The 22,224-nt window shown below is 33.9% G+C and overlaps 1 protein-coding gene across 10 annotated transcripts in view; it reads left to right on the top strand.

Moving 5' to 3' along the window:
* NEO1 (neogenin 1) overlaps positions 1-22,224 on the top strand; it is a 218,253-nt gene that overhangs the window by 88,427 nt on the left and 107,602 nt on the right. For all 10 annotated transcript variants that reach the window (XM_036218360.1, XM_036218355.1, XM_036218358.1 and 7 more), the window contains exon 5: positions 3,193-3,329. In XM_036218360.1, coding sequence (XP_036074253.1) covers positions 3,193-3,329 — 137 coding nt within the window. The remainder of the gene's footprint in view (positions 1-3,192; positions 3,330-22,224) is intronic.

Raw genomic sequence — 22,224 nt, 5'->3', positions numbered from 1 at the left:
GGGTGAAGGGCACATGGCACCTCTCTGTATTATTTCTTAGAACTTCATGTGAATCTGCACTTACTTCAGAATGAAAAGTTTAAAGAAAAAAAATGAGGATAAATTTTGTGGCAGAGCATATGTAAGATGTAACTTTCACTGACCCTTCCTGTCCTGCCGTTGTGTCTAAGAAATCCTTTTGTGCTCTATATCTTATTTGCATTCATCTTCTTCAGCATTTTATGAATCTTCTTTTTAAATTTCTCCCTCTCCATTGGCTCCTCTTTTGCCTCTAAAAAGGCTTACCTCTCTCTCACTCAAATAACACATAGAAAACCTTTTAGACAAGCAGTTTTCCTTTTGCTTTCTCCTTCACACATACTGCCCCACCTGAAGAGTCTTCTTTGATATGTTTCTTCCTCAGCTTCTCTATTCAGTTCATCCATCTATAAGATGTTATTTTACCTCCTGAATATCTCTGAAATTCATCTATGTTGCTACCACCTTATTCCAAATTACCGTCAGCTGTTCCCTCAGTTATTGCAATAGCCTGCTAATTGTTCTTTCCACATGTACTCTGGTCTCATTCTAAATGCATCTTCATACTCTAACCAGACTATTCTTTTCAGATATCATCACATCTCTGTCGGGCCCCTACCCACTTTTAAAAATATTTAATGGATTTCCAGTGTTTTTAGGTTAAAGATACAAATTCTTAAAATGACTTTCAAAGCCTTGTGTGGTCTGGCTCCATCCTCATCTTTTTTCCTCTCTCTTTCTCCTGTCACACTGGTTATTTTCAGATTCCCAAATACAGTGTGATCCTTTCTGCCAGTTTCTTGTCGTAGGCAGGTCTTTCTGAAATCTTTTTCTCCCCCTCGTTAACTCCTACTCATTCTTCAAATCTCAATTTATGGGATACTTCAGTCAGGAAAATCTCTCTCTTCTAAAACCCTGGCAGGTTCTTTTTATATACTACTTTGTAGAATTGTCATTTATGTCTCTCTCCCACCGAGTTGCAGGACAGCACTAATAGTGTTTTTGCTCACTGCTGCATCCCCAGCTGCTACCTGACACATAAAGGCACACCAATAGACATTTGTTAACCAAATGAATAAATCCCTCCCCTTACTTTCATCATCCAACTTTTTTTATGAGTGGTCAGTACTTTTTGCCTTCTCTTTACCCTGTCATTACTGCTATAGTTCATCTCTTTCTCTTTAATTCTGCACCATTATAGTAACTTTACTACCAGACATCCTATTTCTAGTCTTTTCCCTACTCCTCTTGTTTCTTCACTGAATCTGATCATGTTATTCATGTTCTTAAAGCCTTCCCTTTTGGCCAAAAAAAATAGATCTCCTTAGCAAACCAGGCTCTCCTAGACTGACCCCAGTTACTGAGAGACACACATATGCATGCACACGTGCGCGTGTTCACACACACACACACACACACACACCCCTTATGTTCACCCATACTCAACTTGAGTCCATTGACTGTGCCTACTTTTTCACACATTATTTCTTTTGCTTGCATATTTGAAATTTGAAGTTCTAAAGGCTTGCTTACCATGATACCATAAGCCATCATATAGTTATGTAAACAAGTTAATTCTGCCAAGCTAGTGAACATTCTTCCTCCCAAGTTTCTTTTATCAGAAGTAAAACCAACTTTATTAAGAAAAATTACTTCTTACTGGCATTCAGTCATGGCAAATATAAGGCATAGTGAATGTTAGGAGTATTTTTAGTATAATTATTAGATATAAATTACTATATCTCCATTTACAAAGTACCATACCAACTAGCATTTCAAATTATGTTACTTTCATCTGGATGTCATATATATATATTTCTGATTTCCCATTTGTGAACATCGTTTTCCATTTCCAAAGCTTAGTAGTGTTTTTGTCCCAATGGTAAAATATAGGATTTTAATGTTTGTAAATTTTTCTTATTTTGTTTTACCTATTTACCCCAGTTATTCTTGTTTGTTCCATTAAATGTTGTCTTGCTTCTCTGTTCCATCACATAATCTTGAGATATGATGGCATAATTAAGATATTTCAAAAAGGAAGGCCATATAATAAAGTTTAGTAATGACTTTGCAGGATATTTCTTTGAAAAGTTACCAGACCCAATTCTGGTTTTCCTCTTCCTTTGTCCAGAAACATAATCTTATTTATCAAGTTAGGAAAGACCAATTACTCAGACTCACAGTGTACTGAAATTTAAGCCAGAATGGAACTTTACTTAGGATGAGAATTATAAATGTGGCACAGACTGAATAATTATTTCCTCTGATTTTTTTTCCCTGTCAGGATTCTATATGAAAAGCCAAATTATAATCAGAACATTTTTTGTTGAGCATAGATAGACGGGAAATGTAACAATGTTAAGATTTGCGGGAAAAATATGCCTGTGTAAACCAGTTTAAATGTAGAACCTCAAAATAAAAATGAAATTTTAACTCCAAACTCTCTAAATTAACTAAAGTTGTTCATTTTATAAAAATTTAGTCAGAAGATTGATTTGTGGTTTCTTGCCCCATGTTACAGGATCGTTTTGCTACCGCTTTAAGTGGACTTGACTCACTCTTCACAGGGGGGTCAGTGATGCCCATCATCCTTGCAGATGATGACATGGCTGACTCACACCCAGCCACCGCACCCAGCGAGCTGCTCTCTGGCAGCCGTCCTCTCTTCTCCCTTCCCTTCCTCTTTTCCTCCCTTTCCTAGCTGAGCTGCCATAGGAAACTTTCAGTAGGCATTGTGACCCACCGACTTACTGTTCCTGACCTGATATTTTGTCATCTCAATGTGGCATAGTTGTGGTGGAATGACTCTTAATTGATTCTAGACTTCAAAAATGCATAATTTGCAAAAAAAATATATTTCCATAGAGAAACTGGGCAGAATAGGGAGGCAAGGGTGGACTGTGGGAGTGGAATTGGTCACAAAAGTGGTATCCCTTTGGAAATAATTAGAAATATCAGAGATAATTTATTACAACATTTTGATTTGTATTTGTGATATTTATTCATGAAAAATATAAACAAAGCCAATTGTTCTAAATTGAATTCTGATGATTTTATATAGTCTCTGTCCATTTCTAGCCATAATACTGCTTAAGTGTTTTCTCTGTTTTATGTGGAAAATTTTTCAGGTATTATTTTCCTAGTTCTGAAATGTACCAATATTTTTTTATGCAGCTCTGAAAGATTGGTATTGCTGGCAGGTGGTAGCCTGGAGATCAGTGATGTCACTGAGTATGATGCTGGGACTTATTTTTGTATAGCTGATAATGGAAATGAGACAATTGAAGCTCAAGCAGAGATTACAATACAAGGTATGTATTTCCTGTATAAATAAAAAATCCCGTGTTTGCCAGTTGTTTAACATTAATGTGGGAGATGCAATACAGCCTAATAATTAAAAGCCTGACCTTTAAACTGGACCACTTGAGTTCAGATTCTTATATTTCCTAGCTATATAATGATAGGAAATTAACTTTTCTGAGCCTCATTTTTCTCATCTGTAAAATAGAGGTAGTAAGAGTATTTACCTGATTGGGGTTGTTTCAAGAATTAAAAGAGTTAGCATTTGTAAAACTGCCCGGATAGTGACTAAAATACAGTAAGCTCAAAGTTAGTTGTTATTATCTGTAGTAGTAATAGTATGCGGAAGGGTGCGATCCTTTGTAGAGGACTGGGGAATTGTGGCACTTAAAGACAGAGGTCAGAAATCTTGTTGAGCAAAAGAGCTGTAGAGAATTTTTAAAAAATTTCACCCAAAAGGTTATGCAGAGTGCTTTATAAGTCCATGGTTAATGAAAAGTTAGAAAAAATAAATAAAATATGCTTTTAAAGATAAGAAACTAGAGATGTTATGAGTATCCATGACAGAATTAGAAGTACTTATTATCATTACTCTCTAAAGGAGATGCCCCAGGGTAACTTTCCTGGTGGTAACATATTAAATATTGACTTTTAATTCATTAGTGTGCCTCATATTTTTGAACTGAATTAGGAGTGGTTGAAATTGAGCAAAAGCTTTACACTTTTGATGAAGAAAATAGTTGCTAGGCTGGTTTCCGGTTTCAGTCAAACTAGTCCCAGCTGTTGACTCCCTTGCCCCAAATCAACTCTGAAGTAACTAAAGGAGAGGGAGGTGCAGAGAGACTGAAGCTCTCTTGAACCTGTATGTGGTTATGAGTCAGTGGAGTATGACGTATGGGGATGGCAGCTACAGCCTGGGACTAAGAAATGCCAGAGGTAGCAGTGACAAAATAGGTTTGAAGAAGGCTGTTAAGTTTTATTGTTATTTCTCACTAGTGTTGCCTTGAGACTGTCTTTACCTGTCCCTTCACCACAGAAATGAGCAGCGATGGCCCAGGCTGGTTTCTCCCTAAAAGTTTAAATGTGAAATCCTGACCAGAGGAGTTGCCTGTGGAATGCTCAGCAAATTGGTGTAAACAACTAGTTCCATGATCCTTGGGACTCTGGGGCTCATTTTCCCCTGTTAAGTTCACCAGGTTGGATATAAGTAGGCTCTGGTGACCGTACAAGTTACAGTCATACAGAGTGGTTGGTACCCCCAGAAGGACAATATTTTATAGCCAAACTAGTCACCTGAATAGTACCATTACTCCCAAAGAAAGACAGCTAAATTAACATATACCATCTGATGGAGAATTATTAGGAACGATTGACCAAGAATTAAATATATTTAAGGAGATAAGAAAGATATTAGCCATATAATGTAAGAACAAGAAAACATAAAAACATAGAACCAAGTAGAAATATGAGTTATGAAAAATGTAGTAAAAATAAAGCATATAGTAGACTGGCCAAAAGCATACAAAATGAGCAGATTAGTGCGTTGGAAGATGACGTTGAGAATTCAGCATTAAATGATAGAGAACACATAGAATAAAAGCCAAGAGGTATGAAAGTTAGATGCAGAAAGGCTTCTATGCAGATAAATAGTAATCCTAGAGGAGAGATAAAAAGGGAAGAGGAAACATTTAAAGAAGTAATTAAGATAAATTTCTCAAAATTAAAAACTGATAGATCTTAGCCTGAGAGGCCTTAAAGACTTCTAACTATGGGAGAGGAAGAGAAACACATCATTAGATCCATTGATAGTGACAGATAACTTCAAAGACAAAGAAAAAATTCTAAAAGTTTCCAGTGGCAAAGAGCAGATCACTTACAAAGGAATAAGAATTAGATTGCACCTAGTGTTTATCTCGAAAAATCTGACATCAAAAGGACAATATAGTAATGTTTTTAAAGTGTCAGAGGGAAAGAATGTTGAATCCACATATAATTTATATGCAACCAAATTGTGAGGCATAATAAAAATTCCCATTTAATAGAAGACCTCAGAAGATTTCCTACACAAAGATACACACTGGAAACCCTTTTGGAATTAATAACTAAGAAGAGACACATTCAGGAAATGCTCAAGAGATGGGAGTTTTAAAAACATATCTCCCAAATTTTTGAAAGTCTTTCTAATGAGTGGTGTAGTTTATATCCCTTGCCTTTGAATCTGAGTGCCTTTGGAGCCATTCGAACAAATAGAGAACAGCAGAAGTGACGTCACATGACTTCTGAGGCTTATTTAAAAGCCATGCGAATTTCTCCTGGTTCTCTTGGAATTACTGATCTCCAGAAAGACCTTACTCTTGGGATCTCCGTCTCAGAACCCAGCTACCATGCTGTGGGAAGCCCAAGCCACAAGGAAAGAATAACTTTGTCACCGAGGAACAGGAAAAGATTAAACAAAACTTTGGATGTAGAAGTCATGTGGCAAAACATTGATGGGTTTGGTCATATCCAATAAAGGGTATTTTTTTGTAGAAGCTCAGTGATAAAAATGAAGAGCAAGAAAAAGGGTAAATACTTGAGTAAATCTAAGTGAATATTCAGGACGAAGGTAATAAAAAGTTAGTCTTCTAAGGTTCTTACAATGTGAAAAGTGGTGGAAATACTACTTTGTGTTAGAGGTTGATATAAAGACAAAGATGTAGGACCTGAACAGACACTTCTCCCTAGAGAACATACAATGGCCAAAAATATTTGAAAAGATGCTCAACATGACTAGCTATTAGGGAAATGCAAATCTAAACCACATTGAGATACCATCTTACACCTGTTAGAATAGCTATCAACAGGACAAGTAATAACAAATGTTGGAGAGGATGCAGAGAAAAAGGAACCTTCATATACTGCTGGAGGGACTGCAAATTGGAACAGCCACTATGGAAAACAGTATGACAGTTCCTCAAAAAACTAAGAATTGATCTACCATATGATCCAGCAACCCCTCTACTGGGTATTTACCCCAAAGACTTGAAAACTCATATCCAAAACGATATTTGCACACCGATGTTCATAGCAGTATTATTTAGTGGCCAGGACAGGGAAGCAACTAAAGTGTTCTAAAATAGATGATTGGCTAAAGAAGCTGTGGTACATATATATATACAGTGGAATAGCCATAAGAAGAAATGAAATACTGCCATTTGTGACAACGTGGATGGACCTAGAGAAAATCATGCTAAGTAAAATAAGCCAGACAGAAAATGTAGAAAATCACATGATATCACTTATATGTGAGATATAAACCTAAAAGCGACAGATGAATGGGACAAGCAACAGATGAATGAGACTCATGGACATGGACTATAGACTAGTGGTTACCAGAGGGTAATGGGAGGGGGAGAAGTGGGGAGGTAGACAGGGTAAAGGGAGTCAAATATAGGGGGGTAGAGGGAGTGCGAAGTGGGTAAAAGGGATCAAATATATGGTACCTGAAGGAAACTGGACTTTGGGTGGTAAACTCACAATAGATTATACAGATGTCAAATGGTAATGTACACCTGAAAATTAGATAATTGTATTAACCAATGTTACCCCAATAAACTTAATTTTTAAAAAGTTAATGAAAATAAAAATAGAAAAATAAAGGCAAGGATGTGTCCTGTAATCTCTGTGGGAAGTCTTGAAAGAATAATAGAATATAACAAGGTAATAGAGGAAGAAAATTAAAAAATTAAAAAGTGCTCCAAAAGAAAGGAAAGAAAATGGAACATAGAATAAGATGGACCAATAGAAAGCAAATAGCAAGGTGGTAGCTTCAAACCAAATATATCAGTAATTATAAATTTGCTAAACTACTTTAATTAAAAGACAATAATTGTGAGACTGAAAAGAAATTAAAACCCAGGTATATATTGCTGTATGAGAGATACCTTAAAATATAAGGATACAGAAAATTCATTATTTAAAAAGATGGGGAAAGATAAACCACACCAAAACTAATAGGAAAAAAAATCTAGTGTGGTTATCAGGAAAAGGCAAGATACATTACTAGAGATAAAGCAGGACATTTCATATATTAGTAAGAGTTAATCTGCCAGGAAAATAAAACCATTATAAATATGTATGTACCTTATAACATAATCTCAAAATGTGAAACTAAAAAACTGATAGAACTACAAGAAGTAGACAAGGCAAACCCACAATCATACTGATAGATTTTATCACACTTCCCTAACAAGTAGGATATGTAGATAAAAAATTGAACAAAATAAAACCACAAGCAGTTATAATGTGGAAGAACTGAATAAGACAGTAAACTTGATCTGATTAACAGTTATAAGATACTGTGCCAAACAGATGAATAAACTTTTTTTTACAAGTGCCTATGAAGTAGTTACTAAAAACATACCATAGACTAGGTATAGAACAAATCTTAATATTTCAGAGAATTGAAATTATGTAAATTTGACTACTGTAGAATGAAGATTGGAACTAATTACAAAAAAAGTAACTTTAAAGGGAAGGTAAGTTATAAACTTTCTAGTCTTTGGAAATAATCTATGAGTCAGAAAAGAAATGGTGATGAAAATGAGAAAGTAGTTTGAACTAATAGAGATATGGCCTATCAAAACTTAAGAGATGCTCAGAGGAAATTTATAACCTTAAGTAGAACAGAAAAAAGGTTGAAAAATAAGCAATTTAAATATTCATCTCAAACAGCTAAAAAAAAAAAAAGCAAATTTAACCCAAAGAAAATAGAAGAAAGGAAATAATGACGAGCAAAAATTAATGAAATAGAAAACAAACATTCAAAACAGAGAGTTTTAAGCAAAACGAAAAGCTTGTTCTTTGTAAAGAACAACAGCAATGATAAATCCCCTACAAGAGTTATAAATAACTTTGTACAAATTTTGTTTAGACCAATAGTCAACAAACTACAGCTTGTGGACCACATTTGCCTGACTGGGTACAGCCGGTGAGCTAAGAATAGTTTATACAATTTTAAATGGTTGAAAAGTATCAGAAGAATAACATTTAGTAATATTTGAAAATTTTATGAAATGCAGATTTTAATTGTCCATAAAGTTTTATCAGCACACAGTCCCACTCATTCGTTTATGTATTGACGATGACCACTTTCATGCTACAACAGAGGAATTGAGTAGTCGTGACAGAGACCACGTGGCCCACAAAGCCTAAAATATTTACTATCTGGTCCTTTTCAGAAAAATTTTCAACCCCTGATATAGACTCTAAAGAACTACAGATCAATAATGTAAACAATGACAGATGAAACACTATAAATTGGACAAGACTTGAACAGCTACCTTACAGAACTCCAGGTGGCCACTAAACATTTGAAAAGTGGTTGTTATCTTTAGTTTTCAGAGAAATGCAAATAAAAGCCACAATAAGATACCACTGTACTCCACAGGAGTGGCTAAAATTAAAGAGAATAAAAATACCAGGGGTTGGTTAGGATGAGGAACACTGGAGACTCTAATATACTGTTGTTAGGACTACACATTGATATAACCACTTTTAGAATACAGTTTGGCCAAATCTAAAACTGCACACATAATAGCCTATGATAAAATGGTTGTATTTCTAGGACTGTATCAGAAATATATAAATATATGTACCAAAAAACATATTCAAACAACTGGAAGCAATTCAAACATCCATCAACAGAGTGGATAGTGTTCTAATCATACAATGGCATATTATCACCAATGAAAATTGACAGACCACTGCTACATTCAACATCAGTAAATATTATAAGCATCATTGAAAAAGAGATACCAGGCAAACACACAAAAAAGCATACTGTGCGATTCCATTTTTATAAAGTTCAAAAATAGGCAAAACCAACCTAGGGTTTAAGAAATCAGGATAGTGATTACTTTTGGACAAGGGCAAGGTTGTAAGTGAATTTTGCACAATGGGGCTTCTGGTGTGTTAATGTTGTTTCTTAATCTGGATGGTGATATCTACAATAATTCACGCTGTACTATTAATAAATGTCACATGAGGTCTCCTATTACTGTTTATAGATAAGTCATTATGTACAAAAAAAATTGGGAAATTTTTATTTTGAACCTCATCCCATAACCGAAAGTATTTGTTTCTTTTTCTGATGGGAAAAGTAGTTTAAAAGAAATGGTTGGACACACACACACACACACACACACATTTATTTATATAGTTTATATATATATATAAGTATATATATGTATGTATGTATAGTGTCATACCAGTCTGACTTCTGTTATTTTTAAAGAAATTATAGCTACAGGAAATGCCATAGTGAGTGTTAATGCAGAAAAGGTTATAAGTTCATTCTTCATCTGTTAAATATTTCAAATTTATTGTTTTATTGTTAACTCCTGGGATTTCTACACATGCTGTGACGTGAATTAGCCCATCTTGTATTTCCTGTCATCTCATATTGTTGATAACACAAAATGGGTCATGAGTTGTTTTTTTTAAAAAAACAGAAATTTTTCCTTTTCTCGTAAAACATAACAGTCTGTGACACATATCTCTCCCCTGCCCCCCCAAAAGAAAAATTTCCATTTGTATTTTTGTGGCACAAATTGATAAATTCTAAATTGGCCTCCTTGACTTAGTCAATACTCATAATGAACCTACCACTGAAGTTTTAAATCCACCATTTTTCTCTGGTCACAGCCTAACATTATTCTGCTACTTTTCATCTGTTCTACTCTAATACCTTTCTACATTAAGACATTAATCTCTAGTTTTTGCCATTCTTCATGGTTTTACTTCCCTTTACTTCATGATTAGTTGCAATATTCTGCTCTCATTATTGGAACTCTCAATTCTCTTGGCTTAGGATAAAAGCAGACTTCTTGTAGCATATGTACAAAACACAACCAGACCCTTCATACAAAGTCAACCTTTTCAGTGTTAACTGAGAAACCCCACAAAGAGGAAGTTAAGAGCAGCCTCAGGACTCAGCATGCCTGGGTTCCAGTCTCATTTCCATCACTTGCTTAGCTATGTGAACTTGGCCAACTTATTTAACTTAACCTATGTCTTAGTTTCTCTTACAGGTAAGTGACTTTTGTTATAAGGATTAATTAAATAAACTTTGGCACTGTTCTACCTGAACTTTGGATGGAAATGGAGTCATCTTTGCCAAACTGCATATAGTTTCCTTAACATACTGTTATTTAATAGCTCTGTTCTCCTGTATCCGCTCATCCCAGTTAAAATTGCCCCACAGTCCTTCAAAATTAGTTCTCATGACTCTTCTGTGAAGCTTTCTATAACCATCCTTTCACCCTCAGACAATTATTATTTCTCTTAAAATAATTTTTTCTTTACTAGCAATATTTCTCACAGATTAATTAGTTTATATGCCTTTTCCTACTACTGTTAGACTGGGGTCCTTATCAACATGGAATAGTCTTAATGATTTTTTATCACAGTAGATTATCAGCAAATAATTATTAAGTGAATAAATGAGACTATTGAAATTGTGAAATGTTACAACTAGAATGATTTGATGTTTGTGACTACTTTATTCATTTTCTTTGCACCTTGTTTTGCCAAGAATTCTAGTGTAAAAGAAATTAGGATTTTATAAAAATCTTCTAAAAGATTATTCTAGAGAAAGATGAACCATTACCCTAACTTATATAATTGAGGTCATAAATACCACCTTCCTATGCCCATATGTTTATAAACAGTGCTTTTATTGTCTTTAGTAATTCTGATTCGTGTCCTTTTGATGCCTTCCATAAGCCAACATAGTACTTAAAAAAAATACTGAATTCATTAAAGATGAGCTTTCCTCCAAACAGCTGCTTAAAAACTCTCATAATCTTTATTTGCCATTATGGTTCAAGATTGCGCATTGAATCCCTTTATCTTTACTTTCAACCCTGGAAATGCCCCACTACGTTAACTTTATAACACTGTATCATCCTGTTTCTCCTTTTATTTCTGTCTCGTCTTTCTATTTTCATTTCATGGACATCATTTCTTTACCTTGCTTATTAAAATTTTAGCGTTCCACAAAGTTCTGTCTTCAACCTACTACTCTTCATGCACATAGTTTCAGGTATAATTTACATAACAATAACTCCCAAATTCCTAAATCAGACCTCTTGCTGTGCTTCATACATTTTCAATTGAATGTCCTACTGGTACCTCAAATTTCACATGTCTAAATTGAACTGAACATTCTTCCCTCAAGATGTTTCTCTAATTTTCTGTATCTCAGTGGTATTGCTACCCACCTATTCACTTGTACTAGAAACTTGGGAATCATTCTTGATCATTTCATTCACCTTTATTTCTTCCCACATCCAATTCATTAGGTTCTCCTCCTTGCTTTTACCTTCCTAGTTCAAATTCACTTAATCTCTTTCCTAGACTATTGTAGCAGTATCCTAACTGGTCTTGTTCTAACCTAGTCCCTCTTAAAATCCATTCTTCAGAGTGGCAGAGGGGATCAAATCCCTTAAATTAAAGATTGAAAAAGTAATTTTTTAGATACAAGCAACACTTATAAATTAATAAGAACCAAATGAATACCTCTGTTGAAAAGGAAATGATAAAATAATCTCTACAAAATTGAGATGAAAATGGACAGTCGACCTGAAAAGAGTTCCACCTCATTAATAGTAGAAGAAATGCAGATTAAAGTAGCTTTTTTTTTTTTTTGGTGAGAGTCGGGGACTGTAGGTAGAGCTTTAAAATAATAATCCTTCTTGTAATAGTAATAGTAAAATTGATATAACCTTTTTTGATGGCAGTTTGGTAACATAATCCAAAGCCTTAAAACTTGTACATCCTTTGAGCAGCAAATTCCACTTCTAATAATATGTCTTAGAAATAATCTTATATGTATGCAAAGATTTGTGCATGAAAATTGCAGTGTTATTTATTGGAGTGACATGTTTAATGGAGAAAAATTATAAACCACTTAAATGGCCAACAGTAGGTGATGGGTTAAATAAATTATGATCTCTATATATGTCAGAATACTATGCATCCAACAAAATCATGTTTTAGAAGACTGTTAAGTGGCAAGATAATATAATGTCTTTGAATATGTTAAGTGAGGAGCAATAAGGTTCCAAAGAAATATGTAAGGCATATCATTTGTGTCATAGTTATGGTGTAATTTGGATCATATCCTTTGACTTAAAAGTTACCTCAAATTAATCAGCAAGAAGCCTTATATATCTTCTTCTCGAGGCCTTCTGCCTGTAATTTTCAGACTACTGGATGTATACTTATATAAAAGGGGTCATTTTTCTTCTAAATGCCAAGGAGAGAGAGAACTACAGCCTGAGTCTGATCGTCCAGCATTGCCATTGGGATTCAAAGTATATTAATCTCAAGGGCAACAGCTAGCTCTTAGAAACTCCATGCGGTTTTTTCATTTGTGCTGTTTCTTCTGCCCGGAATCTTCCTCTTCCCACCCTCTTGCCTGGCTTTCCTTAGAAACCTCTGAAAACTCTGGCTCCTGCTTACTCACATCCCTTGTACCCATTTTCTCCCCACTTTCCATTAGTGACTCTTTAATTCTGCACATTTTGCCTGTCACATTTCTCTTTTTGCCTATCATATTTTTTTTTTTTGCCAGTTTGTGTATTTTTCTCTCCTACCAGGCTGAGTTGCTTGAGGACAGGACTGGGTCTTGTCAACTTTTAGGTGCTTAGCACTGAATATAGCACCTAATACTACATATTTGACAAATGGATAAGGTGTTGGGACATTTTTATAGTATGCTGACTGTATCTAGAGAATTTCACAATTTCATTTTATAAACTTTACATTTTGAAACCATTACTATAAATTAGCAAATTCTTTACAGTTGTTTTATAATCCTATATAGGCACACCTCGTTTTACTGTTCTCTTTAGTGTACTTCACAGATACTGAGTTTTACAAATTGAAAGTAAGTCCCTCCACCAGCAAAAAGATTATGACTCACTGAAGGCTAAGATGATGGTTAGCATTTTTTTTTTTTTTAGAAATAAAATATTTTTTAGTTAAGGTTTGTATGTTTCTTTTAGACATAATGCTGTCGTACACTTAATAGATTACAGTATATGTGAAAATAATTTTTATTTGCAGTGGGAAACAAAAAATTTGTGTGACTCACTTGGTCGTGGTGGTCTGGAACAAAACCCACGATATATTCTCAGAGGTACTATGAGCCTGTATTGAGATCTGAATCATTTTGGATTGGTTTGCAGTTCTCAGATCTGTATCACATCAGTGGTCATTTTGGCTTTCAGATAATTCCCATATTTTACAAGCTTGAAATAATTTTTATAATTGTTATAGAAATTTATTCTGAGCTACAGTAGCCTCTTTTCCATAGAAACTAACCACCTTCAGGAGAGAACCTACAGATATTCTAGAAAAGATGAGGAATATCCACATGAAATAAAATGAAATATGATGTAAGGGTAGAACCTGGATTTATGTGGAATACATATGCATGGTTTCCAACCATGAAAATGTTGCAAATAGTAGTCATTCGCATGCTGTAAGATTGTACCTATTTGCTATTTTTGTGTTAGTCAAAATGCATCATAAGAAGAACTCAACTCTGTTGTGATTTTATGTTACCAAATGACCCTAATCACAAGGAAGAGGTAGGAATCATGGGATAGAAATGGATCTCTGGTTTCACTAAGACCACTAAAAGATGAGAACTGCACTTAATAGAAGGAATATGGTATGGTGAAAGGAAGTATGTTTGAGAGGGCTGTCTCTGTTTTCCAGGTCTCTGGTCATGTGATCTGCATTTATCACCTTATTTGAGCTTAATTTTTTAAATTCGTTAAATAAAGATAATGCTTTCTTTATGGCGCTGGTGCAAGAAAGATGCCTAATATGGTACCTGGTACATTGTAGGCATTTAGTAAATCTGCCTCAGGTCATGTCCCTGGGGTTCAAAGAATCTTTCCTTTCTATCTAAGCCCTCTTCACTTGCTTCTACTTTCTTTGATTTCTTTTTTACCTGTTTACCCAGATTTTGCTTCCTTTTTGGATAATTTAGACTGACATCTCAGATGACTTTCTATTTTGCTTTTGTTCCATGCCACCAATGATTAGATGCCCCTTGACTCATGTTTTGTGGTCCACAAGCCAGACCGGTGACACTGTACTCTTGTGCCCAGTCTAGCTTCTTAGGGTCCCACCTAAGTCCGTGTGTGCTGGACTCCTGCTCGTCTAATATAGCAGATTGGATAAAATGTTAGTAAAAATTTTTTAGTCTTTATTTAATGAACATAAGAATTGCAATATCAGGTCGGTCATGCCTCTTCCAGCTCAGAAATAAGTATGAAGGTTTGGCTGTCATCCTTGAAATTACTTCCTTGGTTACGTGCCTTGATCTTGAAATCTCAAGTTCAACCCATTCTAGATCTCTTTATTCATTTTAGCTATCCTTTCTTGAATATGTTATATCTTCACTCTTTTTGAAGGAATGTGTGTGTTCCATATAGAATATACTATCTTACTTTTATTGAACTTTGTTTATTTTCCTTCAAGGGATGGTATCATATCAGATTTGACGACGAGATCTATATCAGGAAGAATTTTAGTAATTTTAGTTATATTGTCAGTAAGTTTCTTGTAATCTCTTCTCATTCTCTTAATTTTAGTTATTGTCTTCATATTTTCCTTTTCTATATTTTTAAATTATAATTGACTTAATATTATACAATATTATATTAGTTTCAAGTGTTCAACTTAGTGATTCAATATTTATATACCTTACAAAGTAATCACTACAATTGGTATAGTAACCATCTGTCAGTGTACAAAATTATTATCATATTATTGACTATATTCCCTGTGTTGTACATTACATCCTCATGACTATTTTGTAATTGGAAATTTGTACTTCTTAATCTCCTTCCCCTTTTCTGTCTATTCCTTTCCCCACCCCCACCCCACCCCCAGCAACTGTCAGTTTATTCTCTGTGTTTGTGAATTTATTTCCATTTTGTTTGTTGATTTGTTTTGTCTTTTGGATTCTACATGTAAGCGAAATCATGTGGTATTTGTTTTTCTCTGTCTGACTTATTTCATTAGCATAGTACTCTCTAGGTCTATCCATGTTGTCACAAATGGCAATATTTCAATTTTTTATGGCTGAGTAATATTTTTTCACAACTATTTCTCAAAATAGTGGTACTTTTTTAATTTTTAAACTCTTAATCATAGTAATTTTGTAGTAATAAGAATAATGGGTAGTAGAGAATTTTTTTTCCTAAGGAAAAATCTTTTTCAATTTTTAAAAATATTTTCGAGGGTTTGGGAATTTTCACAATAAAACATTGAAATAATTTTACAACAAACATCACTTATAGTCTATAATTGACATTTTACTGTTATTACTGTATTATATATCTATCACCTCATCCATTATAATTTTTTAATATATTTCAGAGATCCCCAAATACTTCAGCTAGAGCATAATATTTTGTTTGCGATTTTTTTTTCCCCTTTAAGGTAATCTTTATATACAGTGAAATTCACAGATCTTAAATGTGCTATTAATGTGTCCCAGTAAGTATTTATTCATGTACAACTAATGCCCCTACCAAGATGTAGAGTATTGTCATCCCTGCAGAAATCCCCCCTCCATGTCCATTCCCAGCAAACTGTCTCCTTACTGCCCTAGAGGCATCTACTCTTGTTTTTTTTTCCCACTTTATATTAGTTTTTCCTATTCTCAAGCTTCATATAAATGTAATCATGTCGCGTACACATGTTTACATAAGGCTTCTTTCACAAAGCATAGTGTATTTTAAATTCATCCATGTTGTTGTACACAGTAGTCTGTTCTCTTTATTTTGCTGAGTACTATTCCTGAGCATTATGCCAGACCTTTTCCCAGAGTGGTTATCCAGTTTACATTTCTACCCACAGTGTATCTGAGTCCTCATTGCCCCACATCTTGGCCAGCATTTTGTGTTATCAGTCTGTTTAATTTTAGTCATTTTGGAGGGTATATAGTGGTATCTCAATATTGATTTATTTTTCATTTTCATGATGGTCAGTATGTTGAATGCTTTACCATCTGCAGTGGTCATTTGTGCATCTTCCTTTGTGAGGTATTTTCTAGATTTTCTGAACAATGTTGATTTCCTATGTAGATGATATTAGGGAATTCTTAAGGTGTTGTGTTTAGGTAATTGTCTATTTATCGATGCCTGAAAGAAATGAGCTATAGGAAAATTAAAATATTGATATAATTTTAAGCCTTTGCTTTATGTGTCTTTAGAAATATTTAAATTTTAGCAGTTTTATTATTGGACTTGAAAGTTTTCTCAATATAGCTGTTTGAATTTCTCTTGAAGAAGCAAAGGAATGATGTCAAAGTTCTGTGAAATGTCAGTAATTTATAAATCAATTCCAAATAATGTTTGCCTCCATAAACTGTTTCATATCTGTAAATAAATTGGCCTAGAATCAGTCTTATTTGATTACAATATTTTTTTAAAAACCTAATCACTGCAGCAACAGTTGTAAAACACCATTTCCTCTAAACTGGTACATTTTTGTTTTCTCTGCTTGTGAGGTAAATTATTTGTGAAGCATTGGCCTTGAGGTCCAGGTCAAAGAGAACCACGGAATCTAGACCAGTTACCACCCTAGTGTGTTAAAGTGAGAAAAGAACATGGAAGCAGGTTGCTACACTGGCCAGAGTTGTTGTTGTCAGCCCTTTTTAGTGGGAACATAATGGTTGATTTCCAGCGATTTTATAACAGAATTATACTTAACACATAAATATACTTTACATTTTGAGACTTTAAAGAGATCTTAATAAAGTACCTGTTAACAATACATGACACAGCTGATATTCAGCAAAATTTATGTTCAAAATCACAAAGACAGAAAGAAAGAAGGGTGGTTGCGAGGAGTTGGAGGGAGATGGGGAATGGGGTGTTATTGTTTAATGGAACACAGGTCCTATTATATTCTAATAGGACCTGTGTTCCTATTAGAATATAATGGCTGATGATCTGAGGCAGTGATGCTAGCTCTGAGAAGTGGCTTCAAGTGCAAATGAAGCTCCGCTAGCTTCCCGGCCGCTCACCTCCTGGTGTGTAGCCTGTTTCCTAACAGGCTGTGGCCCAGGGGTTGGGAATCCCTGGTTTAATGGGTATAGAGTTTCAATTTTTTAAGATGAAAAGAATTCCGGAGATGAATTGTGGTAATGGTTGCCCAAAAATGTGAATGCATTTGATGCCACTGAACTGTATACTTATAAATGGTTAAGATAGTAAATTTTCTGTTAGATTTATTTTATCACAATTTTAAAAATTAAGGGAAGATGTATATGGTAACGACTAACTGTTTATCGCTCTTTATTTTGCCAGTTTCCCAGTTATCCTTTTATGAGATAACCACTGGACCAGTTTTCTGTATATTCCTCTATGCGTCAATGGTTACATCTCTCCTTTTCAGATTTCCATCTATGTAACACCTTAGCTTTTCTTAAAAACGTCATACCTTTATAACTTTACAGTTCAGTAAACACTGTCTTTGCTGTCTATCTCATACATAGCATCCAGTAAAACATCTTTGTATCTTAGTAGTTTTTCATTAAATACGCTTAATGATTGAGCAAATGAATGAATTCTGTAGTCCTGGAAAGCACAAGAAGTTGGGATCTTTCTGTGTATATGAAATGGTTATGACGTATACAGTCATATATTTTAGTGACCCCTATTGCAGGGTTCTCACACTTTAGCATGACGGAGAATAATCTGGGAGAGCTTGTTAAAATTCATATTTTAGAATTCTCAAGCATGTGGTATGAGGCCCAACACTCAACATTTTTCTAAGTATCTTTGCATGTCTCTGCATAGTATATGGATCTCACTTGAAGAAATATTGTCCTAAGACTTTGTGTGCTGCTACAAGGCTGAAAGGGGAGAGCTTATAAGTTGAATTAAGCTACTTAGGGATCATTTCTCACATATAGTGCCAAGTGAAAGTAACCAACCTTCATACTTTCTCTGTCTAGATGTAGTATACAGCTAATGCTTATTGTGGTAATACCGGGAAATCATGCAAAGATTAAGCATGCTCAGTCTTGTTAAGGAAGGGGAGCCTATATTTAGTAAAGATTTTTGTGACTTCTTTAAAATCAAAATCAAATGTAGAGCACAGTTTCTCAAAATTAAGAACTTTAAGGATCCTATGACCCAAGTTTTAGAAATATTACATTAGGGGTAATTCTGCAATCACAGAGCCAAGTTGTAAACATAAACACAAATGTCAGTGTTAAAATTACATGCTGCTTAAGATTTTATGTTATAAATATTTAAAAACAAAATTTAAAACACAGAAAATTTACAGATAGCAAAGAATAGGTATATGAATTCTTATTTAGAAACTTGAGAACCCTTTAAATTATTTTTATTCTGAACATCGAATTCTCTTATAGTGCTGATTAATAGAATCTTTAGAATTCAAGTAACCATTCGTTTTCACAAATATGCGTTGAGGACCTGTGATGATTTAGGCCATTGGGGTTTCAATGGTAAATAGAGCAGTGATGGCCTAGGACTGGGGAGGAAAAGTGGAGCCTGTGGATCAGGAAAAGCTTTTTTAAGGAAATGTTTTTTGGTTAAGATCTGAAGGATAAGTACCTGTTAGCTAAGTTGAGGGATGGATAGAGTTACGGAAATGCAGTGAAACAGGAGCTGGAATTGTAGGGATGGAAGGATAGAAATATAATTGCAAGGTTGTGTATGGCAACTTTGTCATAATGTTGCTTTACAGTAATGATTTTATCTGTTCTCCTGGAGATTAAAGGAACAACCTATTCACTTTCTTGGAGTGAGAAGCTTTCTCAGGAAATATTGGCAGGTTCTAATGCATTTTTGCTTTGTTAGTTCGGCCAGTATTTACAGAAGACTTGTGATTTGACTGTCAGACAACATCCCTAAAGGGATCTCAGGCTGTTAAATGCTTGGTTTATTTGTTTTTGTTTTTTTTTTTTTTTTAAGGACTCACGTTAAATTATTGAAAAGACACTTTAAGAACAGCAAGTGTGCAGTTTAACATAAAATGGACAAAATTGCTTTATTTCTTTAAGAGCTTTTTAAGAATTTCAATGCTTAAACCTTTAAAATCACTTGGAAACTCCAGTGATTCAATGCTAATGTAAATGAAAACTGTTATAATCTTCCAAATAACACAACCTTGAAACATTCGTGTTGGCCTTATAGTGTTTTGTTTGAATTGAATGGCAATTTCCAGCATTATATAACAGCGATGGTATTAAATGATGTTTCCAGTAACAGAATTTTATGAGTGTAATATATTTTAGCATTTAATTCTACTCATGCGTTTAGCAATTAAAATTATTCTTGTAATGACGATGACATTAGAAAGGATAGGGAGCTGTCAAAGAGAATTTGAAGCTTAATTATCTCTGGTAACGAAATGCATAATCTTCCATTACAACATTTATTTTCTTATGGTAATCGACTCATTTGCTCTCTGGTTATCAATTTAACTTTTCAACCACAAACATCTGCTCTTACATTGTATTTAATTGCTGTAAATACTATTTACAGAGAAGTTAAAATCCAAAGAACATTTAAAAGCATTATTTTATAATTCATGAAAGAAAAAAGTAAATGATGAATTGGCCATTGTTTATTATGATTTTTTCCTAATAGTTTTTGAAAGTCTGTTTACTAAAAATGCATATTACAGTTACATTAATTGGACATTTTTTTAAAAGAGGATTTTGATGTCTTTAACAGAATTACATAATCTGCCTTAGGGGAAGCTTCAGTCTCAAGGAATATATGTCAATTACTCGGAAACATGGTACCATAGTGGTTAAGATTGCAGGCTTTGAAAACAGAAAAAATTGTTTAGTATGTTGTTATTTAATCTGAAGAAGAGGGTGAGGACAAATTGTATGGGTTTGATTATTGTTTGAAAAAAAGAAGGATAAATCTCAGAGAAATTTTAAATGGCTGCCTGTAGGGAAAGGGAGAGAATAGGATGGGGAAAACGGGGTTAGAAGCAAGACTTGTTTGAATAACCTTATTTTTGAAGGTTTAAAATTTTACAAAGTCATTCCTGAAAAGGGTAAGTAAAATGAAAATGACTCCAGAAGTGTATCTAGTTGGTAGTATAGCCATATAGAAAGTTAAAATTGCAAGTTAAAGTTACTATTCCAAATAAATTAAAAATACTAATTAGACTATAAACACCCTCGTGGGTTATGCTCTGAAGGACAAAAAAGTTGCAGAAATCTTCAGCTGTTCCTATTATTGTTTGTGAAAATGTCAGTATTGTTGTTGTGAGACTACTGAGTTTAAGATAAAGCATGAGTAATTAAGTTGCTATCTTTGAGAACTTTGATTTTGGGCATGAGAGAAAGAAGCTACAGATGTAAAATTAGTAAGATTCAGTTGAAACCTGTAGTTCCCAGTTAAATTAGAAATACTAGAATGAAATCATGATGAATTTATATTTAAAAAGTACATAATTCCTGGCTTTGTCCATAAATAGAGCCTAAATACAGTGAACAGAAGATACTAAAATCACTAATGCCATGTTAAAAGGATTTAAGAACTCCAGTGGGCTCATTCTTCCATTGGTCAAGGTAATTTGAGAATCAAGAGTAACAACATGGATTGACACAAACCAAATGTATTTTAATCCATGATATTTTAATCAAACGCTACTTTACAGTCACCTTTGGAAAATGTTAGAGAACCAGATCATTGTTTCGAAAATTGGTAAGTAAAGGGAAAGAAGCAGTTATCCTGCCCTTTCTGTAAGAACTATACTTAAGAATAACCAGATATTTGATGAGGGGTTTTTTTTTTTTAATAGAAGGAATATTGTTATTTGGCAACCCCTTTTTCATAGCTAATGATTATCATAGACTGTTAAAGTCACACACTATGAACCCTCCTGATGGAAGTACATGGCACTGCCTATGAAGTTGTCTTGAAAAAAAAAAAAAAAAAGACTAAAATCAAGCTTCTACATTCAACTGCCAATTTATAGGACAAATATGTTAAATACCACCGTGGTATTTCAGTCAGCAAAAGACAAACTTTATAGAACAAATGACTTCTTTAACAAACTACAAAGATAAGAGATAAAGGAGGAACCTATAGATTAAAAGAAACATAAGAAACAAATTAATACCAGTGACTGCCTCTTTTTCACCTAATTCAAGTAAATCATTTTTTTAAAAACATAAGCCATTCAGTAAAATGTGAATACTTATTGGGTAGTTGATGATATTAAGAAATTTTTATATAAATTATTGTAAGAAATTATTATGCTGGTATCATGGTTTTGTTTAGAAATGGGAGTTCTTGTAGAGGTAGTTAATTATTTATATATGAAATAATATAATACCTGGGATTTGCTTTTAAAAGAATCTGGGGAGGAATGTTAGATGACTTGGGGTATAGATCAAATAGTATTGGCCATGAGTCGATAATCGTTGAAGCTATACAATAGGTATGTAATGTGTGACTTATTATTCTTTTCTATAAAAGAAAAAAGTTTTTAAAAAGACTATAGAGTTTTGAGTCAGACTACCTAGGTTCAAAATCTAAATTTGTCACTGACTAAGCTATATGACCCTATGGGCTACTTAGCCTTTTTGTGTGTAAGTGTCCTTGTCTGTAAAATGGAAATAATATAATGACATTTAAATAATAGAGTTTTGTGGGAACTAAATGATAATAAGCGGAAACCATTTGTGAATGTTAGCTATCATCATATACATCAAAGATATAAACTAAAATCAAAATCACAGTTGGTCAGAGATCTTAAGTACTTAGAAACAGTCAAATTGAGTTCCTCATTTAATATAGGAGCAAACTGAAACCCATGGATTTAAAACCTGTGGTC

The sequence above is a fragment of the Rousettus aegyptiacus genome, unplaced genomic scaffold (assembly GCF_014176215.1).
Source record: "Rousettus aegyptiacus isolate mRouAeg1 unplaced genomic scaffold, mRouAeg1.p scaffold_m13_p_3, whole genome shotgun sequence".
NCBI classification, from domain to species: Eukaryota; Metazoa; Chordata; class Mammalia; order Chiroptera; family Pteropodidae; genus Rousettus; species Rousettus aegyptiacus.
The sequence above is the reverse complement of the archived record's forward strand: the minus strand, read 5'-3'. Positions and strand labels throughout refer to the sequence as shown.